Source organism: Neopelma chrysocephalum, unplaced genomic scaffold (assembly GCF_003984885.1).
Source record: "Neopelma chrysocephalum unplaced genomic scaffold, ASM398488v2 Primary Assembly neopelma1_347, whole genome shotgun sequence".
NCBI classification, from domain to species: domain Eukaryota; kingdom Metazoa; phylum Chordata; class Aves; order Passeriformes; family Pipridae; genus Neopelma; species Neopelma chrysocephalum.
The window spans coordinates 862,494-879,298 of NW_020898011.1; the positions used below are offsets into that span (position 1 = coordinate 862,494).

Sequence of the window (16,805 nt, forward strand, 5' to 3'; positions counted from 1 at the left end):
AGAGAAGAGAAGAGAAGAATAGTTGGAAGGGACCTACAAAGTCATATTTTAAACCATTTTTTCCCCAATGTTAAAGAAATAATTTTAAAACAGGCCACAATTCAAGCATCAGACTAGAAGAAATGAGTTGATTAGTCCTTAATTTACAGTTTATTCACCCCACCTGCATTACTGGGGTGAGGCCAGGTCAGGCCAGACAGGGCTGTCCTGCTCCACATCCACAACATATTTTGGTAAAGATGGATCTTGAAGGAAGTTTTTTCTGTGTGTTTTGTTGCAGATAATAAGAGTTTGACCATAGGAGTGTTGATAACCATCCTGTGCCTTATCTTTGCTGGATCAATCATGTACCTGAAAAGGAAGACTTTCATGAGATGGTTGTTTACAAGTAAGAAGACAACAATAGAGAAATTAAGGTATGATCATTTTCCCTAATTATACTTTAATAGATCTTAGGGAAAAGGACCAATAAACACAGCAGTGTGAATATGTTAGAGAGCCAGCCTTGACAAAAATATTCAACAAAGGATTAACTGCAACATTTTCCCTGGGTTAGTTTAATTTCATTGATAGCCAGTAAATAATGTAGGTATTGGTTTGAATATATCCCTTTCCTTTTGGGATAAAAAATTTAGCAGTGATGGAAGTATTGCCTTTATTTTCATTTGCTTGAAATAGTTTCATTACATTGTGTGGCCTTTTATCTAAACTCATTGGAATGAGCTGAAACTTTTATATTTGAGGTCATTACTGTTTAAATGTTAGATTCATTAGAATAGTCTCGTGGGTGTTACAAAGCTGCATTTCCACAGATTGCAGAAGCTAATTTAACAGACTACTGGTTTCCAAAAAATCAATATTTATTTTTATTCTTGCAGGAGCACTAGACAATTTTTACTTTCCTTGTTTACTATAACAAGTCAGAAAGTCCCTACAAAATCTCATTCTGAAAAGATGCTACTGTTTAAAAAAATATAGATGTTATAAAGCAGAATGTTGGGTTCAACAAATAAATGTTTGCATTGCAGGTCTGTGAGTCCAGCAAGACCTTCCAGTTCATCTGAGCCTAATCACGTACATACCACAGCTATTAGTAAAAATCTCATCACGAAGCCACAAAACACAACCACACAAAAAGTGAGTCCCTAAATAGTTTAAAAAAAGCGGGGGGGGGAGAAGGGGCAGGGCAGGGAATCCATATTATGTATCATATATATTATATTATATATTATATATATTTAATTTATTTTATATAATGAAATTATTGCATGGACTTAATGTCATGTAGAGCTAACAGTAATAAAATGGGAGAAGATGTAGGCTTCAAAATTCATTTATGGCTTCCAAGTTTAAGACCAGTGTCAAGTGCAGAAAAGAAATATCTTTGTGTCCAGGATAGAGCCAGTTCTTACACCAGAACATCAGGATGGGGGGGGTTAGTGGTTGAATAGGACTCTGGAAGCTGTTAATTGCTTCTCTGGTTGCAGAGATATTAAAGATGGATCAAAACAGACCAGGAGAGAAAAGCTAGGGAATAACATGGATTTTAAAGTAGCAATAGGCCAGGCTGGACGGGGCTTGGAGCAACCTGGTCTGGTGGAAGGTGTCCCTGTCCATGGCAGGGGGTGGAATGGGATGAGCTGTAAGGTCACTTTCAACCCAAACGGTTCCATGATTCTGTGTCAACTCCTGAAGTTTATAACTTTTGTTTGGATGTTTTTCCACAGAGAGATGGCCCCAGACGGCCTCTACCCTATCAGATCATCGACATCAGCAACCCTGTGAAGACACACGATTTGCCACAACTGAAAACACCACAGCGAGTCCTGCCACCCCTTCCCCAGCTGCCAGGCCACCAAGCTGGGCCTGAAAGACCCTTGCCAGCCAACCCTTCACTGAGGTTCTCCCAGGTAAGCACTGATTTTCTTCTATTTAGTATTTACTCTGTGAGTATCTGCATGTGGTGAGGAAAAGTGAAGTGTTTACTCATCTTTCATGCTACCCTTTTCCCACAGTATTTCCTTTATGCTTTGTAGGAGTTTAGAAACGAGGTGTAGATATGTTGCTTTATGGTGGCTGGGGTTGCCAGCCTAAAATTTAGGATCCTGAACTCTCTTTTCACCACCCAAAAGACACAACAATGCAAGCAATCTCCATATTACAGGGAAATGCAGGCTCATCTCCCCAGCTGCCCAACCAGAAGGGAAACTGTACAGTTTGTTAGCAAGGTGCCAAAAACAGTTGACAGAGTTTAGGAAGGTAAGTTGCAGATGTGATGTGCAAGAGCAAAAGGTGTATTAGCTTGGTGTGCTTCTGCTCTGCCAAGGGGTGCATGAACTGCATTCTGTTTTCCCAGAGCACAGATCTGAAGAGCAGGCTGGTAATTACCCACACTATTTCATGCAGACACACCTTTCACTGCAGTGTTTAAATAGAGATGGGAAACCTTTTTTTTTTTTAAATTGAGTAAGATGCATCTGAAGGCAGTAGTCAGGGGACATGAAGTTGTCTGTGCAGTTGTCTACACTAAACAGTCCCTTTTCTTGTCACTGGCTGCTCTCTTTTGGTCACATTTGTAGCGTGACTGTTTCCTAGCAAAGGAACCAGGCACCCAGCAATTTCTGTTTTGTAGACATTGTGCTATTCTGGATATGGTACAAGGTTAAAATGAAGTGAATGTTGTTAACACCAGGCTATCTCCTGTGAGCTGCTCTGAGACACTTTCCCAGTGATTGATGGGAGGATTTGGCTGTGAGACTCAGTGCTGAAGTGATTTGAAAAGTGGTTGGAAAAATAACAGAGAAACAAACAGGGGTGAGACAGGTTGCCCAGAGAAGCTGTGGCTGCCCCATCCCTGGAAGAGTTCAAGGACAGGTTGGACGGGGCTTGGAGCAACCTGGGCTAGTGGAAGGTGTCCCTGCCCATGGCAGGTGGGCTTTAAGATCCCTCCCAACCCAAACCACTCTGTCATTCTATGAGGCAGCACTGAGCTCCATGGCAGGCTGCTTACATATTGTCACAGAAAAAAACTGTATCTAGTTTTAATTTTCTCTAAGTCTGGATATTTAATCACTCAGGTTAGACCAAGTTTTACAGCTGTGTCCAGTTTATTAATTCCTTTCAAGGTATTTAAGCTTTTTCTTCTTCCCTTGTTCATCCTGCTAGTCCATCCCCTTTTCAGGGGAATGGGAAATACTGATTCTTTCTAAAATCAATTTCATAGGAAATCTGAAATAGTATTGGTTTCTCTTACTTGTCTTTAGCTCCAATGGTTCATGTTCTTACCTCTTTAACATTCTCCATAATTCACAAGGGTCAAAATTAGGATTTTAAGTGCAAGTGCTTTTCTATTTCCTAAGCAGAATACAGATAGATAAAAGGCTTTCCAAGAAAAAGTAACCATTTCTTATTGTGATGCTGCATCTGTTCCTGTCCCAGCATCACTGCACATCATAGCAGCCAAATGCTCCCCTGCAACTCATGTTCCTAAGTGTCTTATGCTCCAAATCCCACACAAAGTGCAAGGGAGAATACCAGATCTCCAGGACTATCATTAGCAAAGACTGACAGATCTGAAACTACCAGAAAGCTTTTAGGTTTGGCAGCTCAAATTAATTGTGACAGTTACTCCATCAAGAAGAATATCACAATTTTCAGCTGCTGCATGAAACAGAAGTAGGACAAACAAGGGATCAACTCAAAGCAACCTAGAGAACAAACAAGGATGGCTTCTTTCAAAATTATGTCCATAATCTCAACATTGCTAGAAACATCTACTTTTTATATCAGAGGGGACTCTAGGGGGAGAAAATCTTTTATTCTGAGATTAAGGATTTTACTCCTTCAAATCCTGGAAGAAGTAAATGAGCATAAGAATAGCTTTGGATAGTATCTATAGATAGTAATTAATGTATTGCTTCAGCACTCTCTTGGAAGCACATCCACCAGGTCATCAAGAGGAAGCACTTTAAAAATCATTGCTACATTCATAATGTCCTCCAGATGCTCAGTTCTGCAGGATGGTGCTGAAGAGGAGCATCCAAAAACCCATTCACAGCTTCTGTGGCTCCGCAGCTGCCTCCTTCTCCCTTCTGAGAGGTGTATTTAAACATGAGCTACTTCCTTGTGCCTCTGGGCTTGGAGAGCTGAGGTACCACATCCTCAGTAGACTCTGAGACAACTCTTTTCCCCTGTAATGGTCGAGACAGAAATTAACTAATTATTAAATTATTATTTTGATATAACATTTCCTTTCAGACATAAGTAAAATAGTTAAAAGACGCCACAAAAAAACCCAAACAAACAAAACCCCAGAAATTCTTTAGCAAATGAGCTGTTGCCAAGTTTCATGTTTAATAAATAAACAGCTTTTTCTTCTTTTAGATGCTCTTGCAAGGCAGATAAACTTTATTTGCAGGCCAGACTCACAGTCGGTATAAATCAGCACAGCACCACTGAAGGTGCAGGTTTATCCTAACTCTGGGTTCAGTCCAGGCCTTGGATTTGATCTCTTCCTTTTGGTTTTGTTACTCTTAGCATTCTGTTGCTGCCCCTGATACTGTCATCATCTCCTTACCAAAACATATCTCATATTTTACAGCTCACCCCTAATTGCAGGAAATACAGCTTTGTGTTTTTACTTTTCCTCCAGTAAAACTGAGCTGGGCTCAGCTTCTGCTCCTTCTGCCACAGTCACCCCTGGGAATAGCTCTCTTGTGACACCTCAGCCTGGCTTTAGACACTGAGGCCTTACATAAATTAAGTTCCCACCTAAACAGATTGAGGAATACCCCCCTTCTCACCCACTGCATGTCAGGCAAGAACATTCTTCCAGTTGCTTATTTAAAAATCAGTGAAAAGAAGAACAGAAATTTCATGCACCTGATGTCTTGGTAGCTGCTCAATATGAAAATTACCTTTTTCATGGCAATATTTAAAACAACACTTCCCCAAAACCAGAGACCGAGTACATGACATGCCAAGTTTTCAATATAAGACTGGACAAAGAAATCCATCCCTAAACTCTTTGTATTGAAGGGCTGAAGCTCTGTAGGGGGGAAATGGGCTTGGAGAAAGGAGAGAGGTGGAGCAGGGAAGCACAGCCACGGTCTTCAAAGGCTACAGCAAGTTCCCACACATGTTAATATACAAAGCTGAATGAATTTGGATTCTCCTGTGGCACACAAAGAATATAGAAGACCCTCCTGTATTCACTCAAGTACTAGTAACAGTTATGCAGAGAGTTAAAAAGAGGATGGACATTACATGCAATTTAAAATGTAGTTTGTGGCAAATTGAAATTACTGTATATGAGATTTATTGAGCTCATGTATTCTCTTCCTTATGAAAATGCCTGTGGATAGTCAACCTGCATTTCCTTCTTGAAACAGCAAACGTTTGCCATGAAAAGTAAGAAAACAAAGGGATGCTCAAAACAAATAATGAAAAGTACTTTATTCATGAGCCATTGGTGCTCTGATCGCTTGTTTTGATTACATCTTGCAGGGGACCTTTAACTAGATTACGCTTGTAGGCTCTGCCTATTTCCTTTTGGTTAATTTTACTAATGATAATTATGGCAAACTAAAAATAAAGAATAAAATTCCTTGGAAAAAGCACAGCTATGCAGCTCAAACAGCAGAAAGATCTGAAGTGAGTTTGGGGATATATTAGAGAGTTTTTGTGTGCCCTGACTGAGCCACTTAATCTGTCCCAGCTCTTCATAATGAAGACCACAAATAGACATGTTACCATGTTTGCAGGGCTCCAAGGACCACCCAGAAGAGCCATCTGACAGCAGATGACTTCTGTTCTTTATTAATGAAGCCTTTAATTCCACAGAATGAAAGCACAGCAGCATCTTTAAAAAAAAAATTCCACAGATGCTACCAATCCAAACCAGACTGGAGCAATTTGTCTTTGTGGTCATCTGAATTTCCATTTTAAAGTGATTTCTAATATTTCCATCTTTCTATATAACTACTTTTACAAAGTTATATATTTAATTTTTGTTGTTTTCTTTTACCACCAATTAATCATTGACCCCAGGAGAGAGGCACCCTGTATTGCTAGAGTAAAGAATCAAAAGAAACAAAATCATTAACATATATTTTAATTTATTCAAAAGAAACAAAATCATTAAAACATTTGTTTTAAAACGTATTAAAAATAAGTCATGGTTTACTCATTTAAAGATATATAGTCACAGCTGCCTCAAAATAATCTGCAGTTGAGGTTCATTTAGATAGTGGTGGTGAGTCACTGTGAGAGTGGTGAGGCTCTGACACAGGTTGCCCAGAGAAGCTGTGGCTGCCCCATCCCTGGAAGTGTCCAAGGCCAGGTTGGATGGGGCTTGGAGCGACCTGGGATAGTGGGAGGTGTCCTTGATGATGATCTTTAAGGTCACTTCCAACCCAAACCAGTCTGTTACTCTATGAGTTTATCTCAGTTGTTGCTGTGTTAAGGGTGTTCTGCCAGTTCTGAGAACTAACACGACCTTGTTTTACAACAGGAGCTCCCCAAGCCCAGCCCTCCTCGGAAGCCTCTCCCAGCAGATCCTCTGACCAGAGCGCGCAGCTCCTGCACAGCCGTGCCTGGACACACAAAGGCTCTGCCTCAAGTCACCCCTGCAAGGTCAGTCCTCCTCCTCATGAATACCTTGATTTACAGCACTATATGTCTAAAATGTCTCGAGTAATTATTGCTCAGAGCCACACAGCAACCATTTTCTGTTTGCTTACACAAAAGCATGTTGTTCCCACTGGGAGCGTGGCAGCACAGTTGCTCTGGCTTCCATAAATATGAGAATTTATACCACCTGTGGGGGTTTAACTGCAAGCACCCAACTGTATGTTAAGAAAAACTCACCAATAAGTACAATAACTCCCCAAAAAATGTCCTCTTCAGACTCTTGACAGAATTCGACTGAGAACTGAACGCTGCTAAGATCAACCACCAAAAAAAGCAATTTCCTGTTCACACATTTCCAATCTCTATCATCTGAAAATAATATCCAAAATGTTCAGAAAGCACACAAATTGTACACTTAAAAAACGTAAACTATGGTGAAAAAAAAATCTGGAAGTAGAATAACTATAAGCATAGTCAATGGTGTTTTCTTCCGCGATATTCTTCACTTTCATTTGAATAAAGTGAGCTCCAAGGAAGATAAAAGGTGTTTTAAGCTGCAGGAATTCTACTTAATTAGAAACATTAAAAATAGAATCAATATAGTTTCCTAATATTTCTAACAAAAAGACTGCAAGAAGGAACCTTAACTCCAAACTCCTGGCTGTCCATTCTAGTCAGATGTTCCGAAAGCAATAACATTTTAAGCTGACTACTACAACTTTTGGAAACCAACTGGTATTCTACAACATTAAGTAGCATTTTTGAGCAGGTACAAAACTGATGAGCACCCAAAGAAATAAAGAGTTTAAGTAACATAATTTGCAATTTTCTTTCTTTCCAACAGACCTGCTCCCAGACATCCACCACAGGTAACCAGGTCCAGCAACGCTGTGGATGTGAAGTGACTGGAAAACCTGACACCTTTGTTTTAAAAAGTGAAGACAGACGTTTGCACTATCTTTCAACTCCAGCTGGAGTTCATTTCTATGACAATACTTAGAATTTTTAATGTTTAAAACAGCATTATTTTTAAGAATTCTGAGCTACTGCCTTTGGTGCTGTGCTGTGCTATGGTGCTCTGTATACTTGCTCAGGTACTTGTAAATTATTAATTTATGTTGAATATTTATTACAGTGCAGTGCACTGTAATAGATATTTTTACCATAGCTGAGTTTTCCTAAAAAGGAAGCCTTTTTTTTGTAATATTTCACTGAACTTGAATAATTCTGCTCTATTGGTCCTATGTAGGCTTTTTAGTTTTGGTCTATTCTTTGAGGAGTGTTGATACTCACAGATAAATCAAACGTGTAACCAACTCAATCTCAGTGGATCAGAACAAACTTTGGAATAAATATGTCAGGGTACAAAGGAAAAATCTGTCCTGGAACACAGTGAAATGCCTGATATCTGCACAAGGAGGTGTAACATGTACTTAGCCATAGGCTCACTCCGTACTGTAATTTCATGTTACTGTTTGAAATCATGAAGAAATCTGTGCTGAAAGAGAATGTATTCACAAGTTCTCTCACTGAAGAAGTACTGTATATCAGAAAACTGTATTTTTTTTAACCTCATTTTCCTCAAACACCACATGGTTAGTACATATTAATGCAGATATCAGGCCTCCCACTGTCATCTCCTTTCTGATGCTTTGCTAATTCAATTCAACCACCTCTGTTGCATCACTGTCCTGATCACACTGACAGCACACTACAGGTATGGGGGAAAGCCAAGCATTACAAAGAATTACATTTTAAGACTCAACTATTATACTTATTTCTTTTGCCTCACCGCTCTGCTTATCAACTGTATTTTGCATATTTACTACTGTTTTGTATTTAACTTCTACAGTGTTGCTCTGGGTTTCTTGATTCTTGAATCAAAATGTGTATTTTGGTTATCCTAAGATGTGGAAGAAAATAATTCATCTCTACTTTGTGGCAGCACTACAGCTGATCTCTTCTGTACCTTCTCAGTAGCACTGCTGAACACAGTTGTTTCACCTATGTTGGAACGACAACAATTTTCAAATATCAGTTGAAACAGAGGGAGAAGAAACTAGTACCTTATATAGGTTGGTTTCCTCATTGCTTGTAGTTTTTGTTTCTTTAAGCAAAAATAAAAGCATTGACAGAAACTTGTATCTCCATTCAATAAGTGTAATTGTATTTCATTTTCCCAGTTATTCCCCACTGCAGCAACGTAACCCTCATGTTTATTGATAAACTAAACAAACCAAAACAAACCCCAGCTTAGTTTGTTGCTGAATAACAAAGGAAATGCTTCACAAAAGTATTTCAATTCTTAAAGCAACTCTTAATAACAACAACGAGGCTTTATATGTAGAGAATCACCAGAACAGGAAGATGCAAACATCCCAGGATCAGCAATGCAGGTGTATTTAAAGCACTCATTTCTTCTTTATATTTAAAGTGGAGGAGTGAGGGGATGTCTCCATTTGAAGCAGCCACATGATCTCACTTTGCTCAGTTGAATACTCCCATTTTTAGAAGGACAAGTCACGGTGCTGTATCAGAAAACTTTTGCTACCTGCTGAAAACCATAAGATGAAACTGTGAGGAGTGAAAGAAGGTTGTGAAATTAAAACTAAAAGTTTGTATTACTGGCATCAGAAGTTCTAACACCTGAATTTGATGGCAGCCACTTAGGTAAGACTTAGCACGTGCATAAACTTCAACAGGACCCACATGGGCAATCTTAGATGTTTAGAAAATAAAAATATCCATATGGGACACCCTGTCCCTGTCATGCTAGCAGCCATCTCATCAACACAGAGTCAAGTGTTAAATTTATTAACTATTAACACTTCTCTAGAACAAGCAGCTGAAACACAGGTATCCAGTGAAGAGGAATTTCATCTATGACTATAAGAATGTATTGTCTACCAGAGTTCTTGTCTAATCTTAGGCATGGCTAAACCTAAAGATTTCTAGTAGTTGGAAAAAAAAAATCCTAATTCCTTATCTGAAACAAAGGTAGCAAAGCTCAAACATCCTGTGAAAATGAGCATTACTTGACACCAACAAAAAGTACTTACTGGCCTACTACAGACTGAATTATTTCCTGGCAAAACAGACATGCAGGTGCAATGTATGGAACAGCCAGATAACCTGGAATCCTTCCAATTAGCACCATATGCATATATATTTATACATATTAGGATGAAAAACACTACCAGCAGAAAAGGATGTGCAGCTTTTTGGGGGGGGGAATGATGAAGGATGCACGACACAGGTTGGCTGACACCAAACAAACCATCAACTGCCTCTTTTGTTTTGGGGGAGTTTTACAAGTAGTAGTATGAGCAGGTGATGGATTTTGTACCAAATTATTGTCTTTATGATTAGACATGCAGATGTCATGTAAAATTCCACAATGGTTTTATGTTCTTAAGGGCAGTTTAAGCAAACAAATTAGGGTGGGATGCACCAGGATGTGAAATTCTACGTGTGCTACTCGTTGTGTGGACCTGTAGTATCTGTGTCAGCACAGGCTTTCAGTCCTGTCATAATAAATTCCTCTACCTCCATGCTCAGCAAACTTTAACTTCTAAATCACCTTTAATAATTAAGATACCTCAGCCTTTAAACCCTCAGTATTTTATAGTGCTCAATTTATCTTCGTGGGAGAGACACTTTATCCTGATTCTTCCTTTCTGTTTTCTTCCACACACATATTCCAGCCTCCTACCTTGGGAACTGGTACAACCAAGCTCCTTTTCCAGAGGCAAGGCAGGAACAGAGTGTGCTCTCCCAAAAGCACTGCTGCCATTATTTTAATCAATAGAATAGGAAGTACAAAGCACCAAAGAAAAGGAATAAATAAGCAGCAAACAAAAAGAAAATTGCATATTTACCATCTTTCTCCCCATCAAATCGCTTGGGTTTAGTATTCTTAGATTGTTTTTAAAAGCTAACAATTATCAGAGTAGCAAGATTTATCTTTTTTTAATTTCATGGAATATTTTAAAAGCCTTTTCAAAAGCTCAGAGAAAAAAGAGATACAGAGCTTTTTCCCTTCATTTCAATTCTGATTTTTCTGATCATTTGAGTACACAATATTCTCTTGTATTAACTTCCAATCGAATAACAGCCTTTGTTAATTTAACTATAAATTACCATGTAGCAGCAAACAAGTTCATTCTTTATCTGTCTTCCAAGCATTCCACAAAATATAATTTTCTAAACTCAGTGATGTTAAAACTCACCATGCACAGAGACCATCCTTCCATGTAACGATACCACATGTTGGGAAAATTTAAGATGCCCAATAAATTACAGGCAACTGCCCTTGTCATATAATATTTATAAGAGAGAGAAATTAAAAGCCTGACAAGAGGGTACAGCCAGGTGGGGGTCAGGCTCTTCTCCCAGGAAACAGGAGAAGAGGAAACAGCCTCAGGTTGGGCCAGGAGAGGTTTAGGTTGGATATTGGGAAAGAATTCTTCCCTGAAAAAAGGAATTAGAGGTGGGTTTTTTTGCCAACACAGCAGGTTTTAAGTTACATGTGCACTTCTAGTAGGATCTTCCAGCAAATAGAGTCTGGTAAATCCAACACCAAATCTGCTCATTCTCAAGTTCTACGTCTCAATAAATGTATCACTAATTATATTTGGTGTTTAGCCTATGTAATTACCCAGATGGTTAATTACCCAAATTTCTAACTCTTGCAAAGTTTCCTAACATGAAATCCAACTTGCAAGGAGAGAAGGGCATCTTTCTGCATGTACATCTGAGAACATGTAGCAAAACCTAAAAATTCTGTCCCATAAATTGCCTTTTTCTGTGCCTTTCATTGGCATATCACTGATGGTTCTATCTGTAGGTATTTCCAGGATATTTTCCTTCTATTGAACAGAATTGAAAAAGGAGAAGCTTGATAAATCAAAGGAGTATAATTAAACCAGGAAAAGCATCTCACTGAGGAAAAAAAAGCCATTAGCTGCACTGGCTCTCCTGCAAACTGAAAGCACCAAAAGCTGAGCACAGAGAGGGTGCAGTAAACCCAGAGTATGAAGTGAGTGCCATTAAGCAGAAAGTCTCACACAGCAGTTCTGTGGGAGGGATTACAGAGCAGAAATTCAGCACCACAGAAGCCTCTTCCCTGCCTCTCCATGGGCCAGAAGTGGCTTTGGGCAAGTGCACTCCACAGGTCACTTCAAGATTTTAAGTGTCTGGCACTGAATGGCCTCGCATTAGCTGCAGTCCCCCATGCCAGCAAATTTATAAAGCTCCCACTTCTCTGCCCTGCAGGTTTGGGCAAATTTGCAAGAGCAGGGGAGTCATTACCTGCAGACCCTTTGCACTGCAGAAAGTGTAAGCAATATATACATACTGCCACCTTTATTTTACATTCTTTATGTGTGAATGACCCTGTGGGGAGAAAATAAATGCCTGGTTATGCAGTATATTAGATTATGCTTGATTTGGAGGAGAGGACTGATTTGGGGTGGGGTTGTTTTGTTTGTTTGTTTTTTTTAAAGCAGCTTTAATTTTGCATTTTTCAATGCTTGACTTTGCAATCTTGATGTTAGTTGATATAAGACATCTAAGACTACTTTTTTAAACACCCAAATCACAGGAATTATACCTTATGGCATAGAATCACAGAATGGTTTGGGTTGGAAGGGACCTAAAAGATCACCTAGTTCCACCCCCCTGCCACTACACCAGGTTGCTCCAAGCCTCATCTAACCTGGCCTGGCATTCCAGACTCTTTTCCACTTTTTTTTTGTAATCCCCAGTAGTAATAATGGGCTTCCAGAAGCAGCAGTGGGTAGAAGAGAAAGCATGTGTTTGATGATCAGTGTCCCAGAGGATTGCTGCTCTCACTTTGAAAATTTTATGCAATTTGTGTTAAAATAGAAATATTCCTCACCAGTGCATAGGAATTACCCACCATTTCTCTCTTCCCGTGTTATCAACGTGGCCTCTTACTAAAAATGAGTTGACATAAAAGTACCATTTCCAGAAATAGGTCTGAAAATATCTCAGATCATTTATATCAGATTACTTTACTATTAAAGTTGTAAATTACTTTTTAATTCTGAAAACCAAAAACTAATATACATATGTATATATTTACAAAAGTACATCAATTTTAGCCTAATTTTCTGTAAGAATATTAGGTGCCTTAACACCTTGAACATATTCTTCACTTCTAGAGCTGAAACTAAATTTGCTGCACAAGCAACCCGTGATTGGAAATAAAGAAGCATCTCCTTGGAAAATTTAAAGATGAGTATTAACAAGGTTGGGTAAGAAATGCTAATTTTCTGTTTACCAAAAAGGCAGTCATGAAAGCAAAAGAAGTCTTGAAGAAGAGAGGGAAGCAGTAGAGAAGCAAAAAAATAATTCAGCGTTTAGTTTCCAGCAGCTTAAAGACAGTTAGTAATATCCTCAGGGGAATGCCAAAAAGTGTGTTTGTTAATTTGAATTTTTTCCATCTAACTCTGCCTGCAAGAGGGTTTTGCTATAAGAAAACAGAGGCTGTAAAACCCATAGATGCACTAAAATACAGGAGAACCCATTGAGGAGGAGGCTCAGTTCCATAATTTAGAGTGCCAAGGACCCAGAAACCTGAACAATAGAGGTAAAACAGCCAAGTTACAGCATCTAACTGAGGTTCAGTATTCATATTTTCACTCTCTTAGTAGGAAAAACCATCTGAGGCACCCACCTCTGAGCTGGGAAATAGCAGCTTTTCTCATAGTTTTTTCTTCTTGACTCCAACAAATTGACCAAGCTCCAAACAAACCAAAATCATAACAAATGGAGAAGGAAATACATTCAAAAAAGTAAACCCAGAATCAGAAAATCTCTAGACAGAGATTATTCGTGTGAAAGTTTCCAGTCTTCCAGGAGCCCATTATGATACTGGCAAAAAGGACAGAATAATCCTTTTCTCTACAAAAAGGGAGTGATAGCTACATTAAACCTTAGCTGTCTGATTTTTAACAGCAGTTTATCCTCAGTTATTCCAGCAGCTAGAAAACAAATATTCCAGTATTATTATGCTACTAATAATAATTAATTACTTAGGAATTATTCTGATATAGATGATCTTTTCAGACTTGTGTCTGAAAATTATATTTATATATCAACTGATTTTTTAATAGGAGGCCACGTTGATAACACAAGAAGAGAGAAATGGTGGGTAATTCCTATAGACTGGTGAGGAATATTTATATATTAATACAAATTGCACTACATTTTCACAGTGGGAGGACTGTGCAGAAGGTAATTGCACACTGTAAAGTTTGGGAACAGGGTGTAGGAATTATATGTTACCTCACCTTAACCACAGCTTGTGTTTGATGGTTGCCTGCACATTACAGCATGAAATATGCATAGATTAGCATTTAATTAATTATTACTCTAGAATTATTAATACCAGAGAACAAATTCTCTTGTTAGTAACACTGACACCTTTAATTTTGATGAAGAGCACTTTAAAAGAGCTTTTGATCCCCAGCACATGCCAACACAAACAGTGCACAGCCCCAGTCCTGACTACAGACTTAAAGGAAAACCATAATAGTCAAAACTGTCTCAAATCATCAACATTGGAAATAAAATCCTAAAAAACACCTGAGCAAAAATCTCTCCAGCTGGATGTTGGGTACTTTGTCCTGGAGACCCAGGAGCACATCCTGAAAAATAACCTTAAATGCTGTTTGAAAGGTATAATCTCCATTCTACACCAAAGTAATCCAGGGTGCTGCTGACTGGAATTAAACTATCAACTAAGGTTTTAACAAACCTAAAGTACCAAAGTGCTTTAATACCCCTGTTGCTACTCAGAGCCCACACAAGGATGCAAAACAGAGTCATTAGGCTGGTGCAGAAACCACTAACTTGATTCTGGTAGTAAGTAAAGCCCAGTAGCTTGGAAATTGCAACAAATAGATGGTTTAAGAGGATTCTTAGGTGGTCTGAATGAGACACATGTTTATATAAAAACACAGGTCAGGAAAAGCTGCAAAAATTAATCAAATTCCTTATTTATCACAAACATTTTGAAGTGCATTAGGAATATATGAAAAATATATTCACTCAATTATACATCTAGTGCTTACAATTCTTTTCCCTAAAATTGTGGTTTAGATACACTTTGGGCTATTCCTTCCTTTCTAATTGCCTTCAACCTATTACCTTAAATTAGTAACCTAAATTAGACAAAAATCAGAGTTCTGGAGGCAGAAAATCCTCTGGATTTACTACAGCAGGGAATTACATAAAATTCCAATATCCTCCAGCATTCAGTAAGATATAACAAACTACAGGACAATTGCTTTAACGTGATTTCTATGTTTCTAACCTTCTGAAGTTTGAATTTCCAGTGCCAAGTTTGGGTGTCCTTCCCCGTGGCCCAAGAGGGTGCCCAGAGTGCAACACCCATATATCTGCCCCTAAAACAAGCAAATTCACATTTTGCTATTCAGTTCCTTGGAGAAGAAAGTCTGCACAACCCTGGCCCTTCCAAATCCAGCTCTATCCTCACACATTCCCCCTTTATCACTTTTGGGCTGTTTTCCTGTCGTTCATTCTCTCATTTTGTTGCATCCGCTTTGTGCTCCCGTGTCTTTTTGACAGACTTACAGCTCCCCTGGCCAATTTTATATAAATTCTCTAGATGAATGAGCTTCTTTTCCCCTTCTTATTCCAGCCAGGCCTGTCTTCTGAGCATTATCTTTGTTTTTCCAAGGCATGCAGACTCCAGACTTTCCCAGGGCAGCACCATGCCCGGCTCAGAGGGGCACACTTGGCACTTCTGCAGACAAGGAGAGGCCCAGGTCCCCAGAAGCACACTGGGTACAGCTCATTTGCTGTGCCAGGCCAGAGGATAAAGCCAAATTCCAGATTTACTACTTCAGTAATTCCCAGTGTCAGCTTTCAACCCCAGAGTAGAGCAGCACAAATTTTTCTGGGGGACAATTCTCTTGGCAGACCAATTTTTATTTTTTTTTTTAGCCCTTCAAGCCAAGCCCAAACCTAAAGGTGTTTACAGGGGAGGATTTTATAAAACCCTCTCTAAGCAATCTTTTCTTTCTTTATCATATCCCACACTTTGTGTCTAGTTTCTGCCATGAAGCTTTGCAACCTCAGATGCACACTATAAATCTCCAGAAGCAATGCCATCAATAACAGGGAAGACAGTCAAATGGATTGATTGGAATAGATGAATTACACTCTCGATATGCTCCCAGTTCAGATTTCTCTTCTCCTACAGCTTTGACTTCTCTCCACTATTGAAATTCCCTGAGATCTTGTTTCTTCATTCTGTGAAGCCACACCTGAGCACCATCCCCCCACCTGGAATGTTCTGAAATTTCTGAGGGCTGTAACAAAGCCTGTTTTTTCCAACAAGGTTTGGTTACTCCTGGAACTTTGATTTAACCTCATTCACTTCTTATTTCACCTCTTCAGCCAATGAAGACAATTCCCTAAAAACTACTATTGCAAAGCCAGTTCTTCTCCCAGCGCCAAATTCTAATCACAGATGCTTTAAATTGGTTTTTTTTTGCGTGAGTAAAGTCTCCTTGGGATCCCAGTTAGTGCCATCAGAAACTCATCCAAGTAAAGATAATCATCATCTCACTCCATTGGAACGGGTACAGCCACAAGAACTTCACACCAAAAAATAAGGCACAACTTTTCAACAGAAGCTTATGACACAGAATGGAAATCAAAGTCATAGAAATCTCTATCCTGAGTGACTGTATAGACCATAGAGTCTCAGAATGCTTCAAATACAGATTAAAAAAAAAAATCATTTGGCAATTTTTTTCATGGTGAACAGAGCTCATCTCATCAGATACCACACAACTTCCGTGCCTTTCTCACAGAACGTGCCTCTTCCAAGTACTGAGGATGTTGACATAAGAACAATAAAAACATTATGGTTGCAAGAGAATGTGTTGAATTTGGTAGTTTTCCCACTGATATTCGTCTCCAATAGAAGCCCGAGGTCAGCCACAGAACAACAAGAAAATGGGCAAAAGTTTAAAGAAGGGTTATTTCATAGTTCTTGGAGAGGCTCTGTCCTGCATTGTGCCCTTTTTCTTCAAAGTCTCTTGTCTTTTGAGGAACAAAAAACATCACTGCCCCTTAGACTCTGGAAACAGCATGAAAAAAGTCTAGAGAAATGTCTC

General features: G+C 39.0%; 1 protein-coding gene across 1 annotated transcript in view; it reads left to right on the forward strand.

Annotated features, from left to right (window-relative positions):
• ADAM12 (ADAM metallopeptidase domain 12) overlaps positions 1-8,716 on the forward strand; it is a 183,426-nt gene extending 174,710 nt beyond the window's left edge. Inside the window, exons 19-23 of the mRNA XM_027705707.1 lie at positions 281-416; positions 1,029-1,137; positions 1,728-1,910; positions 6,512-6,633; positions 7,475-8,716. Of these exons, the coding sequence (XP_027561508.1) occupies positions 281-416; positions 1,029-1,137; positions 1,728-1,910; positions 6,512-6,633; positions 7,475-7,535 (611 nt within the window). The 3' untranslated portion in view covers positions 7,536-8,716. The remainder of the gene's footprint in view (positions 1-280; positions 417-1,028; positions 1,138-1,727; positions 1,911-6,511; positions 6,634-7,474) is intronic.
• Positions 8,717-16,805: the final 8,089 nt, after the last annotated feature.